Source organism: Salvia hispanica, chromosome 3 (assembly GCF_029641045.1).
Source record: "Salvia hispanica isolate PSC_SH4W2 chromosome 3, Shi_PSC_v1, whole genome shotgun sequence".
Lineage (NCBI taxonomy): Eukaryota > Viridiplantae > Streptophyta > Magnoliopsida > Lamiales > Lamiaceae > Salvia > Salvia hispanica.
The window spans coordinates 43,557,224-43,585,078 of record NC_142694.1 but is presented as its reverse complement, the minus strand read 5'-3'; the positions used below and the strand labels follow the sequence as shown (position 1 = coordinate 43,585,078).

The 27,855-nt window shown below is 36.7% G+C and overlaps 4 protein-coding genes across 7 annotated transcripts; 2 read left to right on the top strand and 2 right to left on the bottom strand.

Moving 5' to 3' along the window:
• Positions 1-653: 653 nt before the first annotated feature.
• Positions 654-5,509, top strand: LOC125211830 (S-adenosyl-L-methionine-dependent methyltransferases superfamily protein). Its single transcript, XM_048111768.2, has 11 exons — positions 654-811; positions 893-971; positions 1,076-1,170; positions 1,241-1,312; positions 1,383-1,492; positions 1,878-2,000; positions 2,092-2,184; positions 2,677-2,745; positions 3,273-3,361; positions 3,438-3,535; positions 5,206-5,509. Exons 1-11 carry the CDS (start codon positions 704-706, stop codon positions 5,362-5,364), a joined length of 1,095 nt encoding a protein of 364 aa, XP_047967725.1. The 5' UTR covers positions 654-703; the 3' UTR covers positions 5,365-5,509.
• Positions 5,510-8,817: 3,308 nt separating this feature from the next.
• On the top strand, positions 8,818-10,084 carry LOC148930882 (protein ACCELERATED CELL DEATH 6-like). The gene is made up of 2 exons (XM_089066640.1): positions 8,818-8,877; positions 9,572-10,084. Exons 1-2 carry the CDS (start codon positions 8,818-8,820, stop codon positions 10,082-10,084), a joined length of 573 nt encoding a protein of 190 aa, XP_088922766.1.
• An 11,383-nt stretch (positions 10,085-21,467) lies between these two features.
• LOC125215367 (protein CHAPERONE-LIKE PROTEIN OF POR1, chloroplastic-like) lies at positions 21,468-24,581 on the bottom strand. 3 transcript variants are annotated; one of them, XM_048116765.2, is made up of 6 exons: positions 24,447-24,581; positions 23,399-23,466; positions 23,214-23,299; positions 22,483-22,865; positions 21,811-21,887; positions 21,468-21,722 (listed from the first exon to the last, which is right to left on the bottom strand). In XM_048116765.2, exons 2-6 carry the CDS (start codon positions 23,455-23,457, stop codon positions 21,572-21,574), a joined length of 756 nt encoding a protein of 251 aa, XP_047972722.1. In that variant the 5' UTR covers positions 23,458-23,466; positions 24,447-24,581; the 3' UTR covers positions 21,468-21,571. The 3 variants fall into 3 exon arrangements, with proteins under 3 accessions (XP_047972722.1, XP_088924344.1, XP_088924342.1); XM_089068218.1 differs by lacking the exon at positions 24,447-24,581 and adding an exon at positions 23,772-23,965; XM_089068216.1 differs by lacking the exon at positions 24,447-24,581 and adding an exon at positions 23,798-23,964.
• LOC125199771 (type-1 restriction enzyme mjaxp r protein (DUF668)) lies at positions 24,266-27,234 on the bottom strand. 2 transcript variants are annotated; one of them, XM_089068215.1, is made up of 2 exons: positions 27,050-27,234; positions 24,266-26,518 (listed from the first exon to the last, which is right to left on the bottom strand). In XM_089068215.1, the coding sequence occupies exon 2, from the start codon at positions 26,422-26,424 to the stop codon at positions 24,649-24,651; it is 1,776 nt and encodes a 591-aa protein (XP_088924341.1). In that variant the 5' UTR covers positions 26,425-26,518; positions 27,050-27,234; the 3' UTR covers positions 24,266-24,648. The 2 variants fall into 2 exon arrangements, with proteins under 2 accessions (XP_088924341.1, XP_088924340.1); XM_089068214.1 differs by having other exon boundaries at positions 24,266-26,515.
• Between the last annotated feature and the right edge of the window lie 621 nt (positions 27,235-27,855).

The following is a 27,855-nucleotide window of genomic DNA, read 5'->3' as shown; positions in this document are numbered from 1 at the left end:
GTGTTGATTCATTTTAGAGGACAACTTAAATTTGAGTGTATTTATGTTCACTCTGAAAATTTTAATATGGCTCCGTTGATTTAATTTTTTTTTCCACGCCATATATCAAATTAAAGATAATTTCAAAATAATTCAAATGAAATCATAACTCCATAGTGTCACGTGAGTAAATTTTTGAAACGAAATATGTAACCATCCCAACATAGTTTCAAAACACAATTATATCATGATTCATTTGTGCTAAGTAATTTATTTTTATGCAAAAATATGATTCATTGTCCTATTAAAATATACTATTAGTTCACTATGGCGCTAAATATATTTGAAATTGCTGATGGAGCTAATTCACTTCCACATGAAGCGAGAAGAACATGAATAATTGATGCGAGAGAAAATGGCAATTGACAGTATTACGTTTTACTAAAATTACTCTATGTTGTTAAACCAACATAAACTATATTGCTATAGCTCGCATCAAATTTCCACGCCCATTTCATATAAATGCAATAATTTTACTACTACTATTGTTCAAAATAAATGTAAAATAAACAAAATGGGTGTAATATATAATTTCTGTACAATAATAGCCGTTATTCAGTAATATCTCATTTTGTGAGGCAGTTATTTATAATATTTGATACTTTAGTCACTGCATTTTCCCTCCGCCATCGCCTTCACGGCTTTGAGGTTTATTGAAAATAGGATGCTGAGTTCATTCCCTCCTCCGCGCCCCACCGACTCAATCCACCACCGTCTAATTCACTTCGTCAAAGCTGCTCTCATCAACATCTTCGTCTCCCCTTACGCTACCGTAACCATTTCTTCCCATTTTTCACCATAATTTACACGCTCCACCTCATATTCTTCTTGATTACCGCTCAATTTTGCGCAGGTTTGTGATTTGTACTGTGGCAAAGTGCCCGATGAGGAAAAGTTGGATGAAGCTCAGATTGGTCACTACATTGGCATTGGTAATTCCCTCACTTTACCCCAATTTTGAGGTTTTGTGATTCTCAATTTAGCTTTCTTGATTTGTAATTCATGTATTTGGTGATATGGAATTTCAATTGTGCAGATGTTGCTACATCTGGGGTGAATGAAGTGAGGGAGGCATGGGAGAGTCGACGGAAGGCTTACACTTCTGAGTTTCTTGAGTTTGATCCTTGCATTGTGAGCTGTTGCTACTTTCTTTCTTTTCTTGACACTGTAGAGTTTCTCATAAATTCTTGCCTTTTTTCAGGAAGATGTGTGCTTGCATTGGAAAGACAAGGAGAACAAGGCTGATATTGTTTTCTGCATGGAACATTTGCCGGTAGGAGATTTAAGCGTTGGTTTCTCGCGAAAGTGTTGGATTTCTAATCTTTATACATGTGTGCTGGCAGTTGTGTGTGGAGAATGAGGAGAAAGTGAGGAGATTGTTGCACAATGTCTCGTCTTTGCTGAAGCCGGGAGGTTATTTTCTTGGTATTACTCCCGACTCATCTACTATATGGTATGGGTCTAAATTTGGGAGGCTATGTCGCGTTGATATGAATATATGAATTCCTCCTACCAGCATATTGTTTACGAACTTCACTAAGTATTTTTTGCACATTCCTTCAGATTTTATGCATATAGTATTTTTTCCAGATCCTTTGTTTTCTTGGTATTACTACCGACTCATCTACTATATGGTATGGGTCTGAATTTGGGAGGCTATGTTATCATGGTTTATCTACTGTTTATGGAAGCTGTTATCATGATTTATCTACTGTTTATTGAAGCTGTTATCATGGTTCATCTACTGTTTACTGAAGCTTACTTCACTAGAGATTAGTCTTAGGTTTTATGAAGCTGTGTACAATTTCTTATACTGAAGTCGAGGATATGATTTGTAGGGCTAAGTACCAGAAAAATGTGGAAGCTTACCACAATAAAGCTGTTGGACTGAAGCCCAACATATTTCCAAATTGTATTAGGTCTGAGAGCTACATGATTACCTTTGAAGTTGAGGAGGAGAAGTATGTGAGCAACAAGGGATCTTGATCAATTTTTCCTTCCATATTTTCTCCTGATGTTTGATCTCTCCTAATGAATTTTAATAATCTCAAGGTTCCCATTTTTTGGAAAGAAGTACCAGCTGAAATTTTCTGGTGACATGTCTGCTGAAACTCATTGCCTAGTCCACTTCCCAAGCCTGATCAGGTTGATATTTTCTCTCGTGAATTGCGTTATCATTTATATAATGGTTATCATTTGTTTCTTCTTAGTGCTCTTTCATTGACACCTTTCATGCAGTCTAATCATGCATTTAGTTCTTCCATCCTAGCTCGTTTTGAGACACAAATATGTCTTGAGTGGGGTAGATTCATGACATCCTTCATGCACAGTAATTTGCACTATATGTTGGAAGTAAGCTGTTTTTGAGTTGGAATTAAAAGCTCACAAGATGGTCAAGTACATGCTAGAATGTGTTCATAGATGCTGGCTGTTTTTTTCATTGGTGATTCCCAAAAATGTATAAATTTAAAGCATTTAACACTGTATTTTCACAACGAGCAGGTTGATCATAGTAATTCTAAGTTTGAAGCTGTTAAGGACATGCAAAACATTTGCAACACAAATCATACCTGAAATTTTCTCTGTTTTTTCATCATAATTAAACACCTTTTATCAGATTCATCATTTTACTCGTAGGTTGGCAAGAGATGCTGGTCTTGAGTATGTTGAGATACAAAATCTTACTGAATTTTATGAGGACTACAGGTGAATTTCTCTTTAACTTCAGTGTTTTGCAATGCTATGTTCTATCTTGTTATTTGTTATGTGTATTTACTTAATTTATGTGATTCCACAACTTTTCACAGACTGATTGGTCATTGTTCTCTTCAAAGGGTCGTAAGATTCATTGAATGTAAATGTTAAACATCAACCATGACATGCATCGATACTGGCTTTTGGGGCCTTATAAACATTTTTCATGTGTGTGTCAGTGAATTAGTGCTGCAATGTTGATCATGTGATATTGATGGTTATATGAATTTGGCAATAGCAGATACTTCATTATCTGTAGTCTGGCATGCTCAGTAGACAGCTCTTTTACAAAGCTTCTATGCTATTGAAGAACTTGATAAGCCATATTTCTTTTGAAATCTTGTACACACATAAATATTGAAAGAGGTGCACTTTTCTTGGTACAAACCTGCTTATATTTCCTTTTAGGAAACTTATAACTTCGTCCTACAGATTTACCGTCAGTTAGAGTGATCAAAAGTTTTTTATTGCCTTTGAAGAGCACAATTAGCAGGAATGCTCATGGACGCTGGCCATAATATTGTTGATCAAAGAGGACGGCTTCTTCAGAGATCATATGATGTCTTAGGTGATTTACCCCTTCATTTTACTCATATTTTTATACTTCAATAATCTGGGTACTTATGTTAGATTATCTACTGCAGGTCTATACACCACATTCATCTTTCGGAAGCCAGATCCAGATATCACCCCTCCTCTCATGACCCCATTATTGGAAGATGGAAACTACAATCACGATGAGGCAAGTATTGCGGGGCATTAAGAATGCTATGTTAACATTGGAACTTTAATTTTGCAGCTATAAGATCTATCTTCAACTAAGTAGTTAGTTGACATAGTTTACAACTCCTAATTGCATCTCTGCTATGAAAGGTTTAATCTACGCTAATTTTTCTTCTCTTTGTTGTTTGACCAAAATGGCTCCTTATCTTACTTCTTGTTCAACAAACATTATAAAAAGTTGTCAAGTTGAAGTACACCCAAGGAAACCCCTTAGCAAGAAGGAAACACAAACTTCGATCCTTCTTTTGTTAAGAGAGAGTTAGCAAACTATAACAGAATGCATAGATATAGTATGCTGTTCATGGTTACGTATGCATTGGTGTTAAGAGAGAGATAGCAAATGGACAAGCTGAAAAGATTTTTAGTATGAGTAGGATAACAGAATAAATAAATGTGATCACTATGAACAATAGGAAATGATCGAGAAAACTTCACAAAAGTCATCAGTTTCAAAAACCGTATACTGTGAGATATGATAGTTGTAGTAATATATATGATGAAATAGTGGGCAGGCCATAACCAATAAAAAAAATTTACTGAAAAGAAAATCTCAAGACTTCAGAAGTTATTATTTTGATGATCAATAATAGCTGGGATATGAAGTTTTCATTGCACGGGAGTAAAATTGATGAATCTTTTTTCTTTAACCACTTTGATGTACATACATATTTTTATAGATGTTGGTTCAAAATCATTGACATGAAATTAGGTTTTGATTCATTTGAAGTAGAAAGTAACTTCCAACATGAAGATAATTTGCATGTGGAATATGTTTAGCTGAACGGTACTCAAACAGCATCCAAGCTTTCTCCTTTCCATTTTGATAGACTTCAGTGTTTTCGTGTATAGACTATAGAGTGCTTGGGTTTGATATATAGTTAAAACACAGTAAAACATTCTTGCTCCTAACAGCATAGGCAGAATTCAGAAAATGTGGGTAACCAAGGAACAAATTGTACCTTGGTTTCCATCTCTCTAAGGTTTCCATGACAAATAGTGTGAAATTTTGTTAACAGAAACAAACCCCAAAAATGGCCTGGAAGAATCATTGTAGAACTTGCTCTTGGTTTTTAGTACATATTAGACCTGGGATTGTCAATACGGGTATTGGATGCACAATATTTCAAACAGTATATTTTCCAAGCTAAATCATTAAGTAACAAAGAGGTTATACATGATCATGCACTGAATGCTCTTTGATGCTTCCATATTAATTTGATGACATCTTTGAACTATTTTTTTTGCTTTACCATGGTACTTTCACTTCACATCATGCAGCAAGTGTTTTGGCATATGATGAAGTATCTTACTGCAATTCTAAGTTTTCTGGTTGCATTTTTAACTGGACTTCTCTCTTTAAGTTATGCTTGCACATCTACCTTGCTTGTAAGATGTTGGTCCCACTTTGCATTATGGTAGAGTGAGTTTACTACACTATGTAACGAGGATCGTGCCATGCTAGCAGAATGTAGGATTAGTTGCTTATGAGGTGCGATCCTCATCACTATGGTCAAATTCTTGTTTCATCTAAAACTTTGACATGTGGGAGATACATGTAACTAATTCAACACGTTCGAATCATTTTGATCATGGAATCATTGTTATTAAGGTAGCTGATGATTATGCCAGGTTCCTCTGGCGGCACAGAGCGAATGGCAAGCAGCTGTCTGGAGAGACGAGGAAAAGATTGTCCCTCCTGAGTCGAGTTCAGGACCGGGTAAGATAAGCGAGCAGAAAGGCATACTAGGTCCTGGTCCAGCAGAACTGCGATTTCCAGAAGCTATTTGAGGAAAGCAAGCAACAGTTGCAGTGGACATTAATTTTATGATATTTGATGGATAGCAAATATGTACATTAGTATATGTGTTGGGATTTCTTTTCTACTTATGTAAACTCGGACTACAACAAAGTTTTACTAGTACTTTTTTAGTTAGTGTGATGCCACTGTCACTGTGAGCTTCTACACAGTTTTTTTTTTTTTTTTTAGAATTTGCCATTTCAATTCATAGAAAAATGAAATAGGTCTTATTTCATACTTTGGAAAATAGCTCACATTATAAAAAATGTTAACACTGTTGGTAAAAAAACACTTGTGGTGTATTTGATTGAACAAGAGCTTTAATTTCAACCAGATTAATAGTTTTTGCTTCTCTTTTGTTTTCTTTTCTGTTTTTTTTTTCACTTTCTCCAAACTAAATAATCAAATTGATCTGCACTGCACCCTTTATTGTGACACACGAGAGGAGCGAGTCCAATGACGAACCAACAATTTAATGAAAACGTATGCAGAAAATGATTGATCCAAAAAAGGAGTCATCTAACAATTGTAACTAGAGTGTTGTACAGAGAAACTACAATTTGAGTATAGGCTTCTATGTATGGGATTGCATCAGTATCAGGGGCCAATCAGGTCAAATGCCAAACATAGGCAAATTCCACTTTACTAATGCTACTTACAAATTAGTAATTGATAGGCTAGTTTTCGTCACTCGGATTTGATCACTTTTTGCACTTATTAATTTGAATATTTGCATGAAAAAGATGCTATTTCGCACTTACAAGGAATGGAAGAAAGTGAAGGAAGAAGGCCAAGAAGACTCAAACTGCCCAAGTTGTTGGACTGGCCAGTGTGTACCCGATGGGAAAACGATTAAAGCCACTTCCACACACTTATCAAGGACAACTCTCACTTGCTACACACGCCCATATCAGCTCTTGGGGAGTAAAAAAAGAAGGAGAAATATCCTTTATTGGATATATGTATTAAAATTACTTAACTTTCCAAGAACCACTTAACCACTTTTTAGCTAGCTTTAGTTAGTTTTATTTTCTATCTCTAAGCTTAGTTTTCTCTCATCCTTGAAGTAAATTTCGAACCATGGGATGAAGCTTGTAGTTATGTAGTGCGTTAATGCTTTGAATGATCTAGTTCCTTGTTTGTACTCATTTTCCGGCATCTTAACTCTCTAGTTAAGGTTGTTGGGCTGATCTTAAAGAGCTTTTGATGTATTTAAATCTCTAGGTGTTTAGCATTTATGTTTAGTTATTGATGTTCTTTAACATTTAGTTAATCTCTTACTTTGGTTTGACTATTTTCGTTCTCTATCTAGCCTTTGTCCTTGTTGATTCCTTTGCTTGTTTATTTGAAGTTTGATATGCTTTTGAAAGGGTCTTGCAGGGACTGATTTTACTTGAAACTTTTGATGGAAGAAAAGCAGAAAGAAGTAAAAAAATTGTGGTGGTTGCTAGTTTAGTTTTACTTGCTTAGCTTGTTTAGATTTTATCTTTTTGCATCTTATTTCTTTGATCTTCTTTAAGTGTTTAGGTCAGCTAGTTAATCTTCTTTTCCATCCTTTTAATTTCAAAATCAGTAAAAAAAAGTGAAGAGAAAACGTTTTGTGTAGTTAAGTTGAAATTTGTTGGTGATTTTCCCTTGCTTAGTAGCTTTGTTCTTGTAGCTAGCTAGTGTGTTTTAGTTGCTGTAATTTCTTTATTTATTTCTATACTCCATTGTTGAATGTTCTTAAGCTTTGTTTATCTTCTCCAAGTTGATAATTCTCAGCTTTTTATTTGGTGTTTTCAAGGCATAATTAGGTAGTTAACTTGTTGATTTGGTGTTTCTCTAGCATGGTTAAGTGTGTGGCAGTCATTTAGTCTTTTATTTACTCAAATTTTCGTGCTTTAGTGTGTTTAGGAACCCAAATAACCGATTTTAAATTGCTAATCCTTTTATCCTTTGTTTAGTTTAGTTGTCTACTACTTTTGACCATTGTATAATAGCCAATAGCAAGCAACTAGTACAATCCCTTTTCACTCTTTGACATGGAGCCTCCAAAATCAGTTTTAAACTCTCTCTCATGCTTGTTATGTCAGCTTAGTCACCGTAGGAAGTCTCCAAACTAGCTAGTTAAGTAGGCTTTTAGAATTACCTTTTTAAGTGTCTCTTTCCTAGTAAATTAGCTTCTCTAGCTTTCATTTAGGTTTTAACACTTAGAATTTAGTTAGCAGCCTTCTACTTAGTTCTTTTTGCTTCTTTTACTTAGTAATTTTCGTGACAAAAGTTGGTTTCTTTCCCCTTGTTCCTTTTATTCTTGAAAGTGCTGCTTTACAAAGTGTTGTTGTTTTTCTTGCCACTGTACTGATTTTATGCCTAGTTTACTTGTCCAGTTTAAGTTGCAGTTTATTTGTTTTATCTTAAGTTCATTGCTTGCTTGCCTTTAACTTTATTTTCAACTTAGTTCCCACCATGTTCATAAGTATAGTTTAATTTTCTTTCCCTCCTAAATTAAAGCGCGGCGGCATTGCCAAACTCTTAAGTGTTGAAATATATAACGGATACGACCGTTCCTCGTGGGTTCGACACCCTAACTTACCATATACTCCCTCCGTCTACGAATAGGAGTCCCGTTTTTCCATTTTGATCCGTCCACGAATAGGAGTCCCGGTTCATAATTACTATAAATGGTAAAGAGACCCCACATTCTACTAACTCATTCCACCCACATATCATTTAAAACTAATATATACAAGTGGGACCCCTATTCCACTAACTTTCTTCCACTCACTTTTCTTAACATTTCTTAAAACCCGTGCCGAATAGAAATGGGACTCCTATTCATAGACGGAGGAAGTACTAATTAATACTAGTATTTTGGAAAGTGAGAACTTATAAGTATTCTTGAATAGGAAGAACACGCGCCTACGACACACGTGCAAAATTCCTTCATTTTCAGTAATCAAGAGAAGAGAAGAGGTAATTAAAAGCAGTATCTCAAGTATTTTGGAAAGTGGGAACTTATAAGTATTGTTGAATAGGAAGAACACGCGCCTACGACACGCGTGCAAAATTCCTTCATTTCAGTAATCAAGAGAAGAGAAGAGAAGAGATAATTAAAAGCAGTATCTCGTATCATCATTAACTCAAATTAGATATGAATCGTACTAGTCATGTACCTCTATTATCTTAAAAAGGGAAATCAAAGATGTTTAATTTTTATGCATTGTGATGATTGAGCTTACTAGAATTAGTAAAAAAAAAAAATTCAAATTACTATAACAGAGTATGTTCCAGTAATGGAAAATTTGAGAAGATGAAGGGGGAAGAAAATGTAATGATTCTACTTACGTCGCCATCTCTGTCTCTATGTCTCTACCAACTCAGAGCAGAGGGATCGGTAATACATAAGTATTACTCCTGTAGAATCTCATATCTCATCTCAAAACATCTTCCGTGCACTTCTCATGAGAAGTTCGTCGGCTGAAGGAGAGGTGATCGTTCCGATCGTTCCTGCTGAAGGAGAGGTGACCGTTCCGGCTGAAGGAAGGAGAAGCGAACGTTCCGGCTGGAAGAGTTCCGATCCTTCCGGCACATGTTACAACTTTTTTTTTTTTTTTTTTAATTTTCACTTTCCTTTCGGCTCTTTATAATCCTGCTCCATTTTGTTTGTTTTGAATATTAATTGGAAAAAATGTGGAGGACGTTTTAATTTAATGATTTACGATAATATTATTAAAAATGAGATGGGTATTTATTGAAAAAATTGTTTTTCCCTTAAAATGTGGAGGACGTTTTAATTTAATGATTTATTTAGCGTGAATTTAAATTTATTCATCTACTCCTACACTAGTCTGTTTTATTGAGAGATGTTTGCAAAATTGAATGACTCTTCATTATACATACAGTGTTGTGTGCGCTTGATACATAATGTAGAATACATACTGTAGAAGAATACATATTGTACTATTTTTAATTTATCAGAATACATGCTGTAGAATTATTAAGATCCCCCATGGTGTTGTGCGCTTAATACGGGAGCCTTTTCCTTCTATCATTGTTTTTCAATCATTATTTTAATAGTGATGAATGATGCTTGTTTTCTTGATATTTAAGATATTTTATTGTGAGATTGATACGGTAATCAAGTATGGGAAGTTTTTTTTTAGTTTAGATTAATAATTTTAATTATGTAAAAGGCATGAAATTGATTTTTTTTAGCGTGGTTTGATTGATGAGTCTAGAGTTAGGCTCAATAGGAAAGCATTGAGTTCGTTCTTAGTTGTGGTGACGCTTTACGCTTCTGTTACTATTGGAGCCACCTTTGCCGTGCCTATAGATGATTTCATCTCCAAGCCGGATATTGGTGTGTGGAAACACTTGGTAGGCCAGGCGTTCATCTTAGGCGATATAGGAGCTATACGTAGTTCAGTGATTGTTGTAGTCTTACTCACTTTAGGCTACATAGGTGATGATCGTTTAGTCACTGTTGCCCTCGAGTTATCAGCAACCTTGATCACCATATGCCTCATGCTGATGACTGTGGCTTTCTCAGCTGGACTTGCCATAGTTGGTAGGAGTGTATCATGGGTGCCATTCATTGTGGCTGTCCTTGGTTTAGGTATCTTCTTCGGGATGGTTGTGCTCATGTTTCCACTATTTGTGCGTCGCACGAGATGGATTTATTCTCTCTCTGTCTCCAGAGCGTATTGGAGGCAGATGATGTCCCCATAGCTAGTTTGTCTTTATTATATCTCTGGCATGTAGGACCACTATCGTTAAAAGATGACCGGTATTTTTTTGCCAAGTTGAGATAAGAACACGATGATTTCGAGTTGGATTGTGTTTAAACTTATTGGGTTGGATCGACCCGATAATGACCCAATTCACACGATTTGCCAACAAGGGCTTTTGAGGTCTGCGTCTCGGTTGGTTGCCGAACATATTTTATGCATGTGATGATTGAGCTGTGGGTATGAACAGACTAGAATTTAAAAAAAAATAAAAATAAATTCAAATTACTATAACAGAGTATGTTCTAGTAATGGAAAATTTGAGATGATGAAGAAGGGGGAAAAAATGCAATAATTTTATGTCGCCATCTCTATCTCTGTGTCTCTACCAACTCAGAGCAGCTCGGATTAGTACTTTATAAGTATTACTCCTATGAAGAATCTCTCAAACATCTCCTCTCTTAAACATCTCCCTTCTCAAACATCTCTTACGTGAGTGTGTGCACTTCTCATGGCAAGCTCGGCGTAGGAGGTGATCGTTCCGTCTGGAGGAGAGGTTACAACTTATATTTTTTTATTGTAAAATTTTCACTTTCCTTTCGGCTCTTTATACTCCTACTCCATTTTGTTTGTCTTGAAAACAAAAACGATAATATTATTAAAAATGAGATGGGTATCAATTGAAAAAAATGTTTATCCCTTAAAATATGGAAGACGTTTTAATTTAATGATTTATATAGTATGAATTTAAATTTATTGATCTTAGCAATTTAGAAAATACTACACTAGTCTAGGGGTGGCGAATTATACCGAAATGTCGAAATACCGGACGTACCCGAAAATATCAATTTTTTGGTATACCGCAGTTTTCGGTACGGTAACGGTATTAGATTTCCTATACCGCGGTATACCGAATCTTTGGTATACCGGTATATACCGGCATACCGAATTGTCGATATATACATACGCTTCGTTATACAGTGATATATCTGTATACCGATTGATTAGTACATATATAAACATAGGAGTGTGATCAAATACAAATCTCCTATAATACAAACTATATAAACTTTAATCCTACCCACTTAATACAATTAATCAACGGTTTGTATTATACACATTTTCGATGTCAACAGATTATGCAATTGATGTCAATAGGGGTGTAAATGGAAATCAAATTGGAGTTCAGTTACAATCGATTCTAATTTCACTCCCACATGCCATATTATTAACAAGAATATAATGAGCATTATCTAGACGTGAAGAGTCAATTTTTCGTCCCTAATTTATCTCCAAACTCCCATACTACCATCAATATAATGAACATTATTTAGACGTGAAGATTCTATATATTGATTATTGAAGTTATCATATACTGTCATTTGTCACATGTAGATGTAGTGCTCCATTAAAATGTAGATCTAGTCATCTAGATGTTGAAGGAAAATAAGCGTACTAACATATGAGAATTAAAATATCTCTACAAATGTAATGGCTTTAAAAATAGACGTTTTTTAAATCAACAATAAAACAATTGAGCTAATTATGAGGGTTATAAAATATGGCTTGCCTCGTAGAAAATAAGAGTTTGCCCAAACATTTCTTTGCAAAACAATGAATGATGTCAAGATCGACAACAATATCTACCACAATTCCAACAAATTGATGTTGTTTCACTTTTGTTGTCAAACTTTTTTTAAGCAAAAAATGTCAATATATTTTCTACTTATGTTGTTTAACTAATTCTTTCTCAGCAAGGATTTGTTTTCATAATAACACCCTCGAAAAAGAATCGACTTGAATATCAATACTTGGCCATAAAGAAACCAATCACTAACATGTCATAGTGCAACCTGTTCATAATGTAATACATTCTACAAATTAAAACAGAGAGAATACCAATATAATGTTTCATAACTTGAAAGAGATTCCTAATGTTGATAATTCTTTTAACAAAAATTACAATATCACAAGCCAAAAAATTCATAAAGTCGGTAACTATCCCACCTCAAAAGTAAATACCAATATCCAAAAACTAACATTAACATTTATCTAACAAAAAGTTAATCCCAAATCAAGTCATTTCAACTTGCTTTTCTTCTTCGCGGGCTTATTGTGTTGCTCGTTGCTGGGAGCCATGTTCAACATGCCATTTCACTTGCTTCACATAATCTGTTCTGAAGTCAGGAGTGATGTTGATATAATTACTCATGTAGGTCGTGAACCTTTCTCTGGCAATGTTGAACGGTGCAAGGAGCATGGTCTTGCAATACCTCCCCCTCAAAATCTACAGAATCCTCACACTAACCCCTTGAAGACCAATAGACATTAAATTAGCTGGATTACCCATGTAAGTCTCCATGTGTCTCATCAGGAATACTGCCTACTCATTAGTCGTCTGGGTTGTCTTCCAGGGCAAGTCCAGCAGGCGCGTTCTACGCTCCTTGATTATGACTTTAGACAGCTTGTGGAGTCCCTTTGACTTGAGATAAAAACCAAGGAAATCTCTTGCAAAAAAGTTCGGGGTAATGTAAGCTCTATTACTCCAGCCTTGATCCCTGTGTAAATGATGAAAAGAAAAAAATCTAATAGCAAGTTGGAATGTCAATGTAAACAAAATTGCAACAAATCAGAGTCTTAGAACAATGTCAACAGAAACATTCAACACCCATTACCAAAGTCACAGCCAAGATGTTACTGTAATTTTCAGATTTAATTCAGAATGTCAGCAACCCACATCTACAAAAAAACAGAGTACAATCTTGATCCATATAAGAAAAAAAAATCTAATGGCAAGCTGGAATGTCAATGTAAACAAAATTGCAACAAATCAGAGTCTTAGAACAATGTCAACAAAAATTTTCAACACCTATCAAATAGCCAAAACTTGACATCATCAACGTAAACACAACAACACACCGACATGTCAATATTATCACGAAAGTATGTTCATTTTGTATTTTGCTTGCAGAATAAATAACCACCCAAAGAAAAAAACAAAACCTCGACATCACCAAACAAATAGCCAAAACTGGACATCATCAATGTAAACACAACAACACACCGGCATGTCAATATCACCAAGAAAAATCCAACATAAATCAACACGAAGATTGCAAAAGAGACTTAGAATATGTCAACAGATACTCATTCTCAACTTCTTGTTGGAGGCCGCATTACTCAATGTAATCAAGGTCAACAACCCAAGCAATGTCACCATACACAACCACCCCAGCAATGTCAATACGTAATGTCAATGAGAACACAAATAAAAATTCCTTACATATGTCAACATAGCTACAAAACACAACACTACACCGCCATGTCAATATCACCATGAAAAATCCACTAGAAATCAACACGAAAAATTGCAAAAAACAGACTTAACAATGTCAACAACCCAAGCAAATTTCAACACCGAGACAATAATATTGACACAATACTATTTACAAACTCATCAGTTCTCACGTTTGTGTCCTTTACTGGCCATGGAACACCACTTTGGATTCATAAGTGATTCACATGTTGAAGCGGCCCACACTTCTTCACTTACATAGGTGGTTCTTTTCCAGGTATCCTGTAATACCCACCTACTCGAGGTTTCTAAGAATCATTAAAAGTCAAAACTTAGCCTCTTACCACATGCAGGTCACAACACTCAATGCTTTCTAAAGAATTGGCGAAGATTAAAAAATCTTCTGAGTGTTACAGCTAGAGTCATATAGCTTCGTTTTTCCATTGAACCAAACCCATGTGATCTCCAATCGTATGGTTGGATTACCACTATAATCATCTTTTAAAATGTGGTTTTCAGTCTCATTCCTTTTAGCAATTTATGCATTTGATCACGGTTTAAACTTTTCGTTAACAGATCCGCTAAGTTATCCACTGACCTCACATAGTCAACTGCGATAACACCACTAGTAATCAATTGTCTTACGGTATTATGTCACCGACGAATATGTCGAGACTTACCATTGTATAAGCAACTATGTGCTCTCCCTATAGCCGCTTGACTGTCACAGTGTATCATTACTGTCGGCACTGGCTTCTTCCAACATGGAATATCTTCTGGGAAGTTTCTAAGCCACTCAACTTCTTCCCCTGCTTTGTCTAAAGCGATAAACTCAGATTCCATGGTGGATCGAGCTATACATGTCTTTTTCGTTGACTTCCACGAAATAGCTCCACCCCCCAAAGTGAACACATACCCACTCGTCGAGAACGAGTCTTTTGAATCAGAGATCCAATTTGCATCACAGTACCCTTCAAGTACTTGGGATATCTTGTATATTGCAGCTCAAAGTTAAGAGTATACTTCATGTATCTCAAAACCCTACGCAGAGCTTTCCAATGTTCCTTGCTTGGGTTGCTCGTATATCGGCTCAGCTTATCTACTGTACACGCAAGATCTGGTCGGGTGCAGTTTGTGATAAACATCAAACTCCCTATGATATTTGCGTATTCTTCTTGAGCTACATGCTCTCCCGTGTGCTTACTCAAATACACATTGGGTTTCAATGGAGTCTTAGCTGGCTCACAATCAAAGGATTGAAACTTCTTAAGCACTTTGTCAATGTAATGAGATTGTGTCAAAGCAATTCCCTCATGATTCCTTTTAATCTTGATTCCGAGAATCACATCAGCTAGACCCATATCTTTCATGTCGAAATTCCTCTTCAACATATTTTTGGTTTCGTTGATAATGATACTATTGCTGCCCATAATCAACATATCATCTACATAAAGACACACAATAACAAAATCGTTATCTGTGTTCTTAATGTAAACACACTTATCACACTCATTGATAGTGAACCCATTTGACAACATCACATTGTCAAACTTCAAGTGTCATTGCAAAGACGCTTGTTTTAATCCATACAAAGACCTTACTAGTTTGCATACCTTCCTTTCTTGGCCAATTACTACAAACCCTTCAGGTTGCTCTATATAAATTTCTTCCTCCAATTCCGCATTAAAAAATGCAGTTTTTACATCCATTTGGTGAATCTCAAGATTGTGCAGAGCAGCAATTGCAAGAAGCACCCGAATATAAGTGATTCTCGTAACGGATGAATATGTGTCGAAGAAGTCATATCCTTCTTGCTGCTTAAAGCCTTTCACAACTAGGCGAGCTTTGTACTCTTTAATAGTACCATCAGTTTTATATTTCCTTCTCAGGATTCACTTGTACCCTAAGGTCTTACAGCCTTCTGGCCAGTCTACTAACACTCATGTTTTATTTCTCATAATTGATTCAATTTCTATTGATCGCTTCTTGCCAGAATGGCGCATCTGGGCCACACAACGCTTCTGCCAACGATTTTGGTTTGTCATCCAACATAAAACTTATGAAATCGGGACTAAATGTCTTAGCAATTTTAACTCTTTTACCACGTCTTGGTTCTACATCCTCAGGACTTGACCTCGTCCTTATTGGAGGATTAGAACTAGTAGATTCATCCATCATTCTTTCACTCGAACGATCCTCTTGCCTCTTGTAAGGGTACACATTCTCAAAGAATATAGCATTCATTGACTCAATTGTTGTTCCTTCAGTCACGCCAGGCACAACTGACCTATGGACAAGGAAACAATAGGCACTACTATTCAGTGTATGGCCAATAAAGATACAATCGGTTGTTTTAGGGCTTATTGCAACTTGTTTTGGAGGTGGCACTTCTACCTTTGCTAAGCACCCCTACACTTTGACGTATGAATACTGAAGACTTAGAAATGTGCAGTGCAATTTTGTGATATCTCTCAATCTAACAGGTCCAGAGGATTCGACTAGGTCTCAAAGGCTAGAAGATCATGAAACTATCAGACAGAGATCGTTGGATGCACTCTATTTCTTCAAAAACCTCAACCCACTATACTACAACTAGCACAGGGAAGTAAAGGATCGATCCCACGAGGTCGAATGTGTTACGAAACTGCATTTGAGGATGTTTTGGGAAAAGGTGGTTGGCTGTTGCCACGCAATTTGTAGGTCGAGTACTAAAACTACTGGGTCTGAGAGACTTAAACTACTTTACTCTACCTACTGGGTCTAAGAAACAAGAGCGTACGGGACATGCATGACTTTGAGAAACGAAATATTTTAAAGTTCTAAGACAACTGTAGTTAACTTAACTAGACGGACTTTCCTAATTTGGACAAACAAAGACAAAGCAAACAGTGGGGACAAGTTTCCTTAAACTATCAGGGTCTGGAAAAGCATGCAGAAAAGTAAAAGAGACATGCAGAAAGTATTGACAGGGTATGGAGAACATGTAGAAAAGCAAGGTACATGCAGAAAGTACTGACAAAAGCAGATCTGGTTCTAACTACCAACAAACTTCATCTTCTTCGAGAATCAAACGAGAATAGCAGATAAAACAGAGCATTAAACACCATGAAAACAGAGCAAACTTCAGATCTAGATTTAAAACGAGAAATTAAAGCCTAAACTAACAGATCTACGCTACTGGACCTAGAAGATGCCGAAACAGAAATTAAATAGTCATAATCATGCAAAATGTAAACAACAAACACCAGATCTACGAAACTCCAACTCAAATCCGCCACGATTCAACAAATCCAGATAGCTCCATACGTAAATCCACAACCTCCGACGAAAAATCAACAGATCTCAACTCCAAACATCCAACAATCAACAAGAATGAAAACGAAAAGCAAGAAATAAACATCAACTCGGCGATATCCAACAAAAACTAACATAAACTTCCATAATAAGCGAAATAGTTCAGATCCAACAAATCAAAGTCAGAAACTAGAGTTACGAAACTTAAAACCAACAAGTACTTGAAACGAAAACAAACTAAACAAAGCAAAGTAAATATTGTTTCTTCGCCTTCACAAGGCGGTGTTACACAGCAGCAAAACAACGATGAACCACCACGGTAGCCGGAATCACTCCATCTCCAAGTGCGCAGCAAGTGAAATGAGGGTTTTGAAGTGCGGAACTAAGGAACGGAACAAGAGCTTGAGCTAAGAGTGTGTGTAGAAGTGGCCAACTTTTACACACCTGATCCCTAGGTTATCCTTCTGGTAATTTGACGCTTTTGCCCTTGAATAAGACTCTTTAAAATAATCTGCTCATGCTTCATTCTGCTCCTATCGCCAACTTTTAATTCTCTCAGGTCCGGGCGACGACTTCTGATTTTTACTTCAATTTCATCTCTTTTGCATCTGCTTGGTCAGGTAACAGCAACTCCTAGGTCTGACAGATTTATTACGCATCTGAACTCATAAACACAGATTAGCGCCCCAAATGCACAAAATTTTAACCCAAAACCAATGCATGAAACGAGCCTTATCAAATACTGAAGAGGCTAATAGAGATGCGTGCAGCTTTGATATCACTCAATCTAACAGGATCAGAGGATTCGACTAGATTTCAGAGGCTAGAAGATCATGAAACTATCAGACAAGGGTCGTTGGATGCACTCTATTTCTTCAAAACCTCAACCCACTATACTACAACTAGCACAGGGAAGTAAATGATCGATCTCATGAGGACGAATGTGTTACGAAACTGCATTTGAGGATGTTTTGGGAAAGGGTGGTTGGCTATTGCCACGCAATTTTGTGGGTCGAGTACTAGAACTACTGGGTCTGAGAGACTTAAACTACTTTACTCTACCTATTGGGTCTAAGAAATGAGAACGTACGGAACATGCATGACTTAGAGAAATGAGATATTTTAAAGTTCTAAGACAACTGGAGTTAACTTAACTAGATAGACTTTCCTAATTTGGACAAACATGTATAAAGCGAAAAGTGGGGACAAGTTTCCTTAAACTACCAGGGTCTGGAAAAGCATGCAGAAAAGTAAAAAAGACAATGCAGACAGTACTGACAGGGCCTGGAGAACATGCAGAAAAAGCAAAGTACATATGCAGAAAGTACTGACAAAAGCAGATCTGGTTCTAACTACCAACAACTTCATCTTCTTCGGGAATCAAACGAGAATAGCAGATAAAACAAAGTATTAAACACCATGAAAACAGAGCAAACTTCAGATCTAAACTTAAAACGAGAAATTAAAGCCTAAACTAATAGATCAATGCTACTGGACCTAGAGGATGCAGAAACAGAAAGTAAACAACCATAATCATGCAAAACGTAAACAACAAACATCAGATTTACGAGACTCCAACTCAAATCCACCACGATTCAACAAATCCAAACCTCTTCATACGTATATCCACAACCTCCATCAACAAACCAACAGATTTCAGCTCCAAACATCCAACAATAAACAAGAACGAAAGCGAAAAGGCAAGAAATAAATATCAACTCAGCGATATCCAACAAAAACTAACATAAACTTCCATAATAACGAGAAATAGGTTCGGATCCAGCAGATCAAAGCAAGAACTAGAGTTACGAAACTTAAAACCAACAAGTACTTGAAACGAAACAAACTAAACAAAGCAAAGTAGATATTTTTTCTTCGCCTTCACAAGGCGGTGTTACACAGCAGCAAAACAACTATGAGAACCACGACGGCGGCCAGGATCACTCCATCTCCAAGTGCGCAGCAAGTGAAATGAGGAATTTTGAAGTGTGGAACTAAGGAATGGAACAAGAGCTTGAGCTAAGAGTGTGTGTAGAAGTGGTTGTCTTGTTCTTCAAGGTTGAGCTCTTTATATATGTGACGCTCTGATCCTTAGGGTATCCTTCTGGTAATTAGACGCTTTTGCCCTTGAATAAGACTCTTTTAAAATAATCTTCTCATGCTCCATTCTGCTCCTGTCGCCAACTTTTAATTCTCCCAGGTCCGAACGACGACTTCTGATTTTTACTTCAATTTAATCTCTTTTGCATCTGCCTGGTCAGGTAACAGCAACTCCTATGTCCGGCAGATTTACTACGCACCTGAACTCAGAAACACAGATTAGCGCCTCAAATGCACAGAATTTTAACCCAAAACCAATGCATGAAACGAGCCTTATCAAATACGAAGGTTTCTTCCCTTTCCACAACTCATAAGGAGTCACATCCCTGTTTTTAGTGGAATCTTGTTCAAGATATAATTCATCGTTAACACAGCCTCCCCCCACATGTTCTGGGGTAAACATGAATTGATCAACAGAGCATTCATCATCTCTTTAAGTGTTCGATTTTTGCGTTCAGCAACACCATTTGACTGAGGAGAATATGGAGTTGTAGTTTGGTGAATTATACCACTTGCATGGCATAATTCTGCAAATGGCACTACATACTCACCACCTCTATCACTTCGAACACACTTAATTCGACAATTAAGTTGATTTTCGACTTCATTTTTGAAGTCTTTAAACGCTTAATTGTCTCATCTTTACTTCTTAATAAGTAAAGGTAACAATACCTTGTGCAATCATCTATAAACGTGATGAAATATTTTTTCCCACCTCTTGTTTGGACAAACTTTAAATCACGTACGTCTGTATGGACCAACTCAAGAGGTTTTGTACTTCGCTCTACCGAATGGAACGGCAGCTTAGCCATTTTGGTTTCAACACACACTTCACATTTTTCTTGTGAGTTAAACTTGTCTACTTTTAGTAAATTAAGATTTATTAATCTTTTTATAGCATTTAGATTTACATGTCCCAATCTTTTATGCCATAAATCAGAGCACTCAAGCAAATAAGAAAATGTGTCATCTTTCTTATTGCTTATTCCTTTTCCACGGTGAATGACCATAACATTCAGCTCAAAAAGCCCATTTACTAGGTGGCCTTCACCTATGAATTTTCCATTCTTGGTCAATATAACCTTTTCGCACTCAAATTCTAGTGAAAATCCATTCATTTGGATTATTACCATGGTCCACGTCGGAGACCATTGCGACCACCTCGTGATCTTTGTTGTTTATAACAACACTTTAAAAAAATTTGCACAATATTGTCTCCAACAATAAGTACATTGTGTTATTGAACCATATGTGCATTGGTATATTCAACACCACATGCATCTCAATTATTACTACTAAGTCTAAATCGGTCTTGTTTGCCAAATGACAAACGATAAACACAATTGTCAAGAGAATAGATCTCAAGGAATTAACTACTTGATTGCGCATCAACATTGCGACTGTTCGTTGCTTCATTCCAGCTTTGGAGCTCAGGTTTCCTCCAACTTCGATTGGTATAATCCTGTCTTAGAAGAGTACACTAATTTGTCTTGCGATTGTTAGAAAATAATGGGAAAAAAGTCCCAAGCCGAGTACAGACGGTACTCTAACTATTACAATTGAAAGGAAAATAACAACAATAACTGGAATGGAAATTACAACGGAAATAATAAAACAAACCAACTATAAGTCGAGTCGAGGGAAGCCCTCTTTCCGCAAGACAAATTACGCCCCGGCTAGTGCTTACGGAATGGTGTATTGCCCCCAAAGATAAAACGACTTCCTCCTAGTGTGTAGAAGCACCTCAAACCTGCCAGGCACCGGCAAACTTGACGGAGTTCCGAGAATTGAGCTATGCAATGCCCCTATATGTGAACTATGATGTAGAGGGGTAGAGAGAAGAGAGAATGATGATTTCTTGTTGTGTTTCTCATCTCTCAAATCCACCTATTTATAGGATAGGAGAGACCACTTCAAAAAGTCTTGGCATTAAGGATCACTATGAACCAATTAGAGGTTATATGTCAATGGACCAACAAATATGTCTCACTTTTATATTTAGAAAAAGTACATCACTAATAATATATCAAATTCTCTCTATCTTCATTGTTATCGTATTACTATCTTCTTCCTTTTAGTTAATAAATTCAATTAAAAAAGGTGAGATATATTTTTTAAAAATTTATTAAAGTAATAGGTTAATACACATTAGAATGTACGAATAGTTGATTTTATATTACTATTTGGGATAATACATATTAAATCATAAAATATGGTCAAATTTTGGTTACTACATCACGTTGAATTGGCAGAGCTGCCTCTCTTGAAATCATGATCTGTTCTAATTAAGAAGACCTCCCTACCACTCCACCACAAGGCTCATTGATCAACTTGAACATTAAATATTTTTATGCATTAACAATTAAACTTTTTATCTACATAAACTAATAATTCATTTTAATTTTAATTTTATATTCTTTAATATAATTGTTAATTATTTATCATACATACTTTACTTACCACTTATATTATTATTACCATATAAGGTTCATTATTTACTATGAATAAATTTTTTATAATATATATTTAATTTATATACCCTAGCTATTGATGAGGCAAGTATTGCAGGGCATTAAGAATGCTATGTTAACATGGAACTTTATTTTCTGCTTTTTATACACTTTCTCCAAACTAAGTAACTAAATTGATTTGAACCCAACATTTGTTACACACGAGAGGACGAAGTCCAATGACAAACCAGAAATTCAATCAAACTGATTTTATCAAAACTTATGCAGAAAATGCTTAATCCAAAAAAAAAAGGAGTTCCTCAACTATAACTAAAGTGTTGTACAGGTTTCACTTGAGGAAACTACAAGCTAGAAACAAGAATACATATACTACCAACGACGTAAGAAGCTCAAGAGTCCAAGTCGGCTGCAACAAAAATGAAGGAATGAGTGGAACCGTCACAGAACCGCAAAGCCACCCAGCCACAAGAGCTCCAAATCTGCAATTATATCATATAGTTTCGTCTTGTAAGTAATCAAGCAGTTGCAAGGAAATAGGCAGACAAACTTCTTGTCCCAACTACTTACCCTATAATGGCAGCTCTAGGCAAGCTCTTGTTCTTGTCATTAAGGAAGTAAATGCAAGCTCCAAGAGACAACGCCACCTGCATAGGAAAGAACATACATTGACTTCTACAGATTAAGAATCAAAACTAGAAAATTGGTTGACGGTATAGGCAGCAGAAAAGATTAATATTTTAACTAGTAACATTTGGTAGTGAAAAGAGGATTAAAAAGTAGAGCAAGTCTCCACAATGACTAATCAAGATAGCTATTTCTTTGTTTTCATGGACTGAGTGTCTGTCTTACATTCTTTTATCCACAAGATTATCAGTGCCGGACTGCCGGGCTTCCCAGAATCCACAATACAAGAAATCAAGGTAGAATTTTGATTCATGGTATCAATGACCATTCTAAGTTATAAACAATACAACACCAAGAAACTTAAATTTCGTTAATCTCGACTCTATTGACGTCTAGTGCTGATCTATAGGCTTTTAGGTATGGGATTGCATCAGTATCCAGGGGCCAATCAGTTCAAACACCAAACATTGAGCTCGTAAGTGAACTCCAAATTTAACTAATACTACAGTGCTAAGATGTAGTTCTCCTCACTAAACCACCAGCTTTAATGTGACATTTATTCTGAATGGAGGCAAAATAGGAGTACAATTTAAAGTGACCATTAATGCAATGTACCTGGAATGCGGGTCCCGCTTCAGCAGAGTTCAGCACGCTCCAGCATGCCATGAAACCGAACAAGAACAACCGTCTCAAAATGATCACAGGGGGAGGAATCTCAACAAAGCTGACCAAGTTCTTCACCCATGGCGGAGATTCCTCAACCTTCTTCTTTAGCCTGCTTTTCAAGTTAATCTTCATTTTCTTCCTGTTCTTGAAGCTGGTCATCAGTAGTCTCTCGAAAGCAGCTTCTATAGATTCAAAACTTCTTTCATGATTGGCATATTGGTCCAGTAAAAAGTTCCGAGCACTCCAAACTTCTTCTTCAGAAGCATCAGTACTTACCCCTAGCCGCTTATAAGGATCCCAGACATGTGCCCGAGGGAATTTCAAAATGCTACCTGTAGACATCCAACGTAAAATATTAATGCTAGCAAAATGATACCCAAATATAATGACAGCACATACTAGTAAGCCAGATCAGAAACAGCTTCAGAATTCATCTTAGTTACACACTACTTATCACAAAAACAATGAAAATCAAGTTATACGAGGACATTATCTTAAGTAGCAGTAAAGATATGGCAGAGTCAGGAACTGCTATTCACCCACAGTTTAGAAAAACAACTAAACATCCTCATAAAGTCGAAGAAAATGAAAAATGTTCAAGGACATACTTCATACTTAGACTACCCTTTTCAAGTTTCCAACCCACTAAGCTGAAAAAATAAATTCAATTTTAACTTTACCCTCATAAGGCGTATCCACCGCGCATTTTGGGGAGATATATCCAAAGCAGTCCGGCTTACTTCTACTCGAATGGCCTCTAATTGAACTGTGACCGAAACACCAATATTTGCACAAAATCAATAAAAATACGTATGGAAAGGGCTTACAGACTGAATGCTGATTGCCAATTGCGAAAAAAACTTACAGACGACGGCCAAGGAAAGGGCTTTTGAGGGTAGGGGCTGAGAGGAGAGCTGCCGCCATCTAAGTGCTCTGCAGAAATATGCAGATCAGCTAATCAGAAACATATTCTAAAACGACTTAAGCTTGCAAAGCTTCCTTCAATTAGGCCTAAAAATCAAACTGAGTTTTCAACTGTATTTCTGAAGCTTGACGGCTCAAATTCAACTGATTTACAAAACTTAGAGCTCAATTTCTAGATGCATAAGTACACAACGTAGAAAGAAAATAAAATCGGCGATCAAGCAAGAACGGAACACACAATTCAATTTGTAATTTGAATAACAGAAAAGCTTGCATCGAATGGAACGGTTAAAAGCGAACAATCAAATAAATACATAGCCGAATTCACGCAGATTCTCACTCTCTTCTCTTTCCTCTTGGAAGGTGGCGACTGGCAACTGTGATGGAGAAGCAATATCAGAAAATAGCAGTTTCGCCGGGGATGAAAGTGAGTCGACGAAGGGCGGCGGAGCAACCGTGTGGATGATAGGATGAGGTAATTAAGTAAGTAGTACTATCATTTCTTTCATATCTTACTATTTTTAATTATTTACTTATATATGTTTTTGTATATAATCAATTAAAATTACCATCCAATCATAAATATGTTTAACTTATATTTGTAGTATCCATCTGTTGACAATTGAAGGCAAATTATCTGTAAAAGTAAAATCACAAGTTTGGTTCATTCTGATTAATCATGTAATTTTCCAAATATCAATTAGTACCATATTGTAATTTTAACATTTTTTTTCACTTGTGCCTCAATTTAAGAGTATAGGACGATTTGAGAAAAATGTCAAAATCATGAAATCGATATTTTCTAAAGTTGAAAAATTAACAGCAAGCACTATTCAATCATTCGTGTAATCTAGCAATACAAACTTTTTTTAGAAGACATGAAAATTTAGATGAAGCTTTGATGAAACAAAACCCTCATTTTCTAACATAAACATGCTATTATCAACCATCATAAGAGAGGAGGAGGCAACATTGGCTGTACAATTTACCACGAATCCAGGAACCACGGGCCTTCCCGGTGCAACCTCAGATTCAAACTCCGTCATTTGATGTTCTTCACCATCACAACCACCAAAATACTCGGACAACGCTGTCTGCAAATCATGATGACTGAAAGGAGCTCCTTACGCCCAAGATAGTGAAAAGGATGATGATATATATATACACAGATACCGAAAAGGCGATGATATATCACTCCTGATATTCATCGAACGTTCTGCCACTGGCGCATTCTGCCAGCGATTTGGCAGTGATTTCTCTCCCGAATCTCCATATGTAGTTCAGACCAACGAGCAGCTCGGTGATCTGTGCTTCTGTCTTTTCTTGATTTGCAAAGTAGAGCGTTTGGACGAGAAGGACGTTTGTCCTAGACACCAAGCTCTGATGCTCAAAGCTTCTCTCCGACTGCCACCTTATCATGTTATGAGCGAGGGGGGCGAGCCATTCGAGTGTTTTTGACATGGCATCGTTCCATTCATTGGCAAGAGCTGTGTCGTAAACTGATGAACTGAGGCTCCTTGCAAAAGGCTTCAGCTTAGCCCTGAGGGATGATCTGATGCTAGCTGGCAGCATATTGTATACATCGTCTCTGGCATCATTCCCGATCAAGTGAGGAGATGCTACCAGTTTCTCGATGAATATGATGAGATTTGCATAGTGAAGAGCTAGGGCCGAAGCACCAAGAGTTTCCGGAGGTGGATTCAACAGCTTGCTCTTTGATGCAACTACAGAGAGGTTTCCATCGATCAAGTTCCCGTAAATCTTTCCATCCATAACTCCGGATTGAGCATCACCAGGTATCAAATGGGCGTTACCCGTCCAAGAACCATTTCCACCCACAACAGAGCCAGTTAAAGGTCCTGACATGGTCATTCCATTCGGTTTTCGCTGAGAGATTTTCTCAGCTTTGTGAGATTTATCACGGAAATGCCACATTCGCAAAGAACTCTTGCTCGTTTTTGAAGTAGGACCGGGTTTGGCTGTTGAACTTGATAAGGGACCTGAATAGTAACCACCAACACCATTATGTTTTCCAGAGATCGAACTAGATGTATTCGTTGAGTTCCCAAGAGGACCTGAGTGGAAATTACCCATGTTGTTCGTTCTCAAAAGAGGGCCAGATGAAGATATGAACTTCCCTTGTGTACCCGTAGAAACTCTAGGGACATAATTTTCGGATGGATAAACAGACGATTGCATGAAGGCAGTTGAGTGGCTATGTCGGTTATTAGAATTATCCACAACTCTCGAGTTAGCCCCTATGTCAGTAATGTGATTAACACCAAAAACATGTCCAATCCTTCCATACGTAGTAAAAAGAGATCTCGCCATCAGAAGAATGGTATAATCATAAGTCCGACTCCAGAGAGAATTTTCCTTGAGATGCTTCACCTCTTGTCGCTTCCACGCAATCTTCTTCTCATATTCAACCAAGGTAATGCTATCCACGCTATCATTGCCCTTCATCCTCTTCAACGCCTGTTCAAGATCCGCGAGCGTCTCCATCTCTTGATACAAATTAGCATTTGCAACTATAAAACGCTCCATCTTTTTTACTTTCCTTTCCATCTTCCTCCACGAGAACTGCCAACCATACGTGTCTGTGCCACCCTTGATCAAATCGTTAAACGCCTGCTCAAAGCTTCTCAGCAGGGGATCGTTGCATCTCTTGGACAACCTAGCCAATGCTCTTGCCACATTCACCAAATTTTCCATCATCTCCGCACATATCAACTTCCCAATATACTCATCACTCTCTGATACAAGCTTCTTTATGCCCAACGAGTCATTTATCTCCTCTCTTAACCTTGCAACCTGCTTATCAGTCATTGATTGCCACAGGTGAAGCAGTTTAGTCATCAAGCTAGCAGCCTCAAAGGCCAAAACCGCAATCTTCGCCTTTTCAGTATGGAACTCATTCTTCTTCAATGGCGTCCACAGACTACGAAACCATGATTGTGTGACCATTTCTATCACCAGACAGCCAAAATTTCCGAACAAATCCGATTGACCGTTTCTTGATTTCAAAGTAAAATCTCTAACAACAGATGGAAGATTTCTGCTAAAAATGGAACAAGTAGCAAATCAGCAAAGATACAGCACAGCTAACAAATCTGCTCCATATTTTACAATTTAAGATATCAAAGAATTCAAAGCTAATTTAACAGGAAAGCTGTGATTCTAAATACAGAAAAAGGAAATAAAGCCTAAAAACATAAAGGCATGATTTGATTGTCAGTTATTACTAACTGTTTCAGCATTTTTTTCCTTTTTTCAGGAGCATCCAGCTGAATTTCCTTTTCATAGTTCTACGATTTTATTGAATTCATCTTTGTTCTCCTTTCAAATTTAATTTACCCTACACTAATTAAGCGAAAAAAGAGCTAGAATGAATGTTTCTCTTCCAGCTCGAACCTACTTCAAATCTACTCATGAAAGAAGATTGAAATGTTTTACTCTTATATTAATTGAACAGCTAAACAAAAATACACATCACTGATTTTTCCGGCCAATGGAAAAGGCAAGCACCGAACAAGCAGAATACAATAAAATAATGGACAAAAATACAAATTAGCACTGAATTTATGCTTACGTATATTTGCTGTTGGAGGAGAGAAAACACAGACTACAAAATTGAATCTATCGGAATCAACACAAATCACGAGGCTGTGGTGAAAGAGAAGAAAATCAGAAGAAGAAAAGGAAATGGAAAGAGAAGGAAAGGTGGGAGAGTTGAGAGGTTCAAGCAGGGAAGAGAGAGAGTGGAATTGTTGAGAGTTGAGAAACCGTGTGGAATTTATGAATACATTTATTGTTTTGCTCACAAACTCCTATTCTTTGCCCTAATTCCCTTTTGACCTTATAGTTTAGTTCCTTCTTTTTTCGTATTTAGATATATGAGTTTTCTTTTAATTTAGATCAACAGATGAAGAAGGTATACAAAGTTGTATATGATCATTGCAATACATAAGCACATACACAATATTATCTTTCGAATCAGTTATTGATCAACATTTATGAATTTGTCATGTATTATATGTCGTGGTCGGGTCAAATAATGTTAATGCAATAACATTATAAATCAATCGTCTATTCTCGAAGAAGTATGCGTTGGTAGGACTTGGATATCAACTTTGCAGTCAACCGACAACTCGATAATATGGATTACTACTTGATTGTGACTAGTTTAAAGTGGTTGTTCTTTGGCAAATCTATTATACTATGAAACATTTGTTGCATGCATGTGGAATCATGCATGACATGGTAATCAAGGACAAATGAGAAAATGCAACTAATTGGCCATTGTTGAAGTTGTATCTAGTTTGGAAATTGTCCATGACAACTATAAGGTGTCCTTAGTTTCAAGAATTTCAAAATCGATATAATTCTCTCGCAATG

Bases quoted from the DNA above. Each gene is read 5' to 3' on its own strand.
- LOC125211830 (XM_048111768.2), top strand. From the start codon at position 704: ATGCTGAGTTCATTCCCTCCTCCGCGCCCCACCGACTCAATCCACCAC. The intron at 972-1,075 runs GTAATTCCCTCA...TCAATTGTGCAG, and splicing joins TGGTCACTACATTGGCATTG to ATGTTGCTACATCTGGGGTG. The intron at 2,001-2,091 runs GTATGTGAGCAA...AATAATCTCAAG, and splicing joins TTTGAAGTTGAGGAGGAGAA to GTTCCCATTTTTTGGAAAGA.
- LOC148930882 (XM_089066640.1), top strand. From the start codon at position 8,818: ATGAGAAGTTCGTCGGCTGAAGGAGAGGTGATCGTTCCGATCGTTCCT. The intron at 8,878-9,571 runs GTGACCGTTCCG...GATTTTTTTTAG, and splicing joins TCGTTCCTGCTGAAGGAGAG to CGTGGTTTGATTGATGAGTC.
- LOC125215367 (XM_048116765.2), bottom strand. From the start codon at position 23,457: ATGGCGGCAGCTCTCCTCTCAGCCCCTACCCTCAAAAGCCCTTTCCTT. The intron at 22,866-23,213 runs GTAAAGTTAAAA...GGATGTCTACAG, and splicing joins GGTGGATACGCCTTATGAGG to GTAGCATTTTGAAATTCCCT. The intron at 21,888-22,482 runs GTACATTGCATT...TTTCCTATGCAG, and splicing joins AAGCGGGACCCGCATTCCAG to GTGGCGTTGTCTCTTGGAGC.
- LOC125199771 (XM_089068215.1), bottom strand. From the start codon at position 26,424: ATGGTCACACAATCATGGTTTCGTAGTCTGTGGACGCCATTGAAGAAG.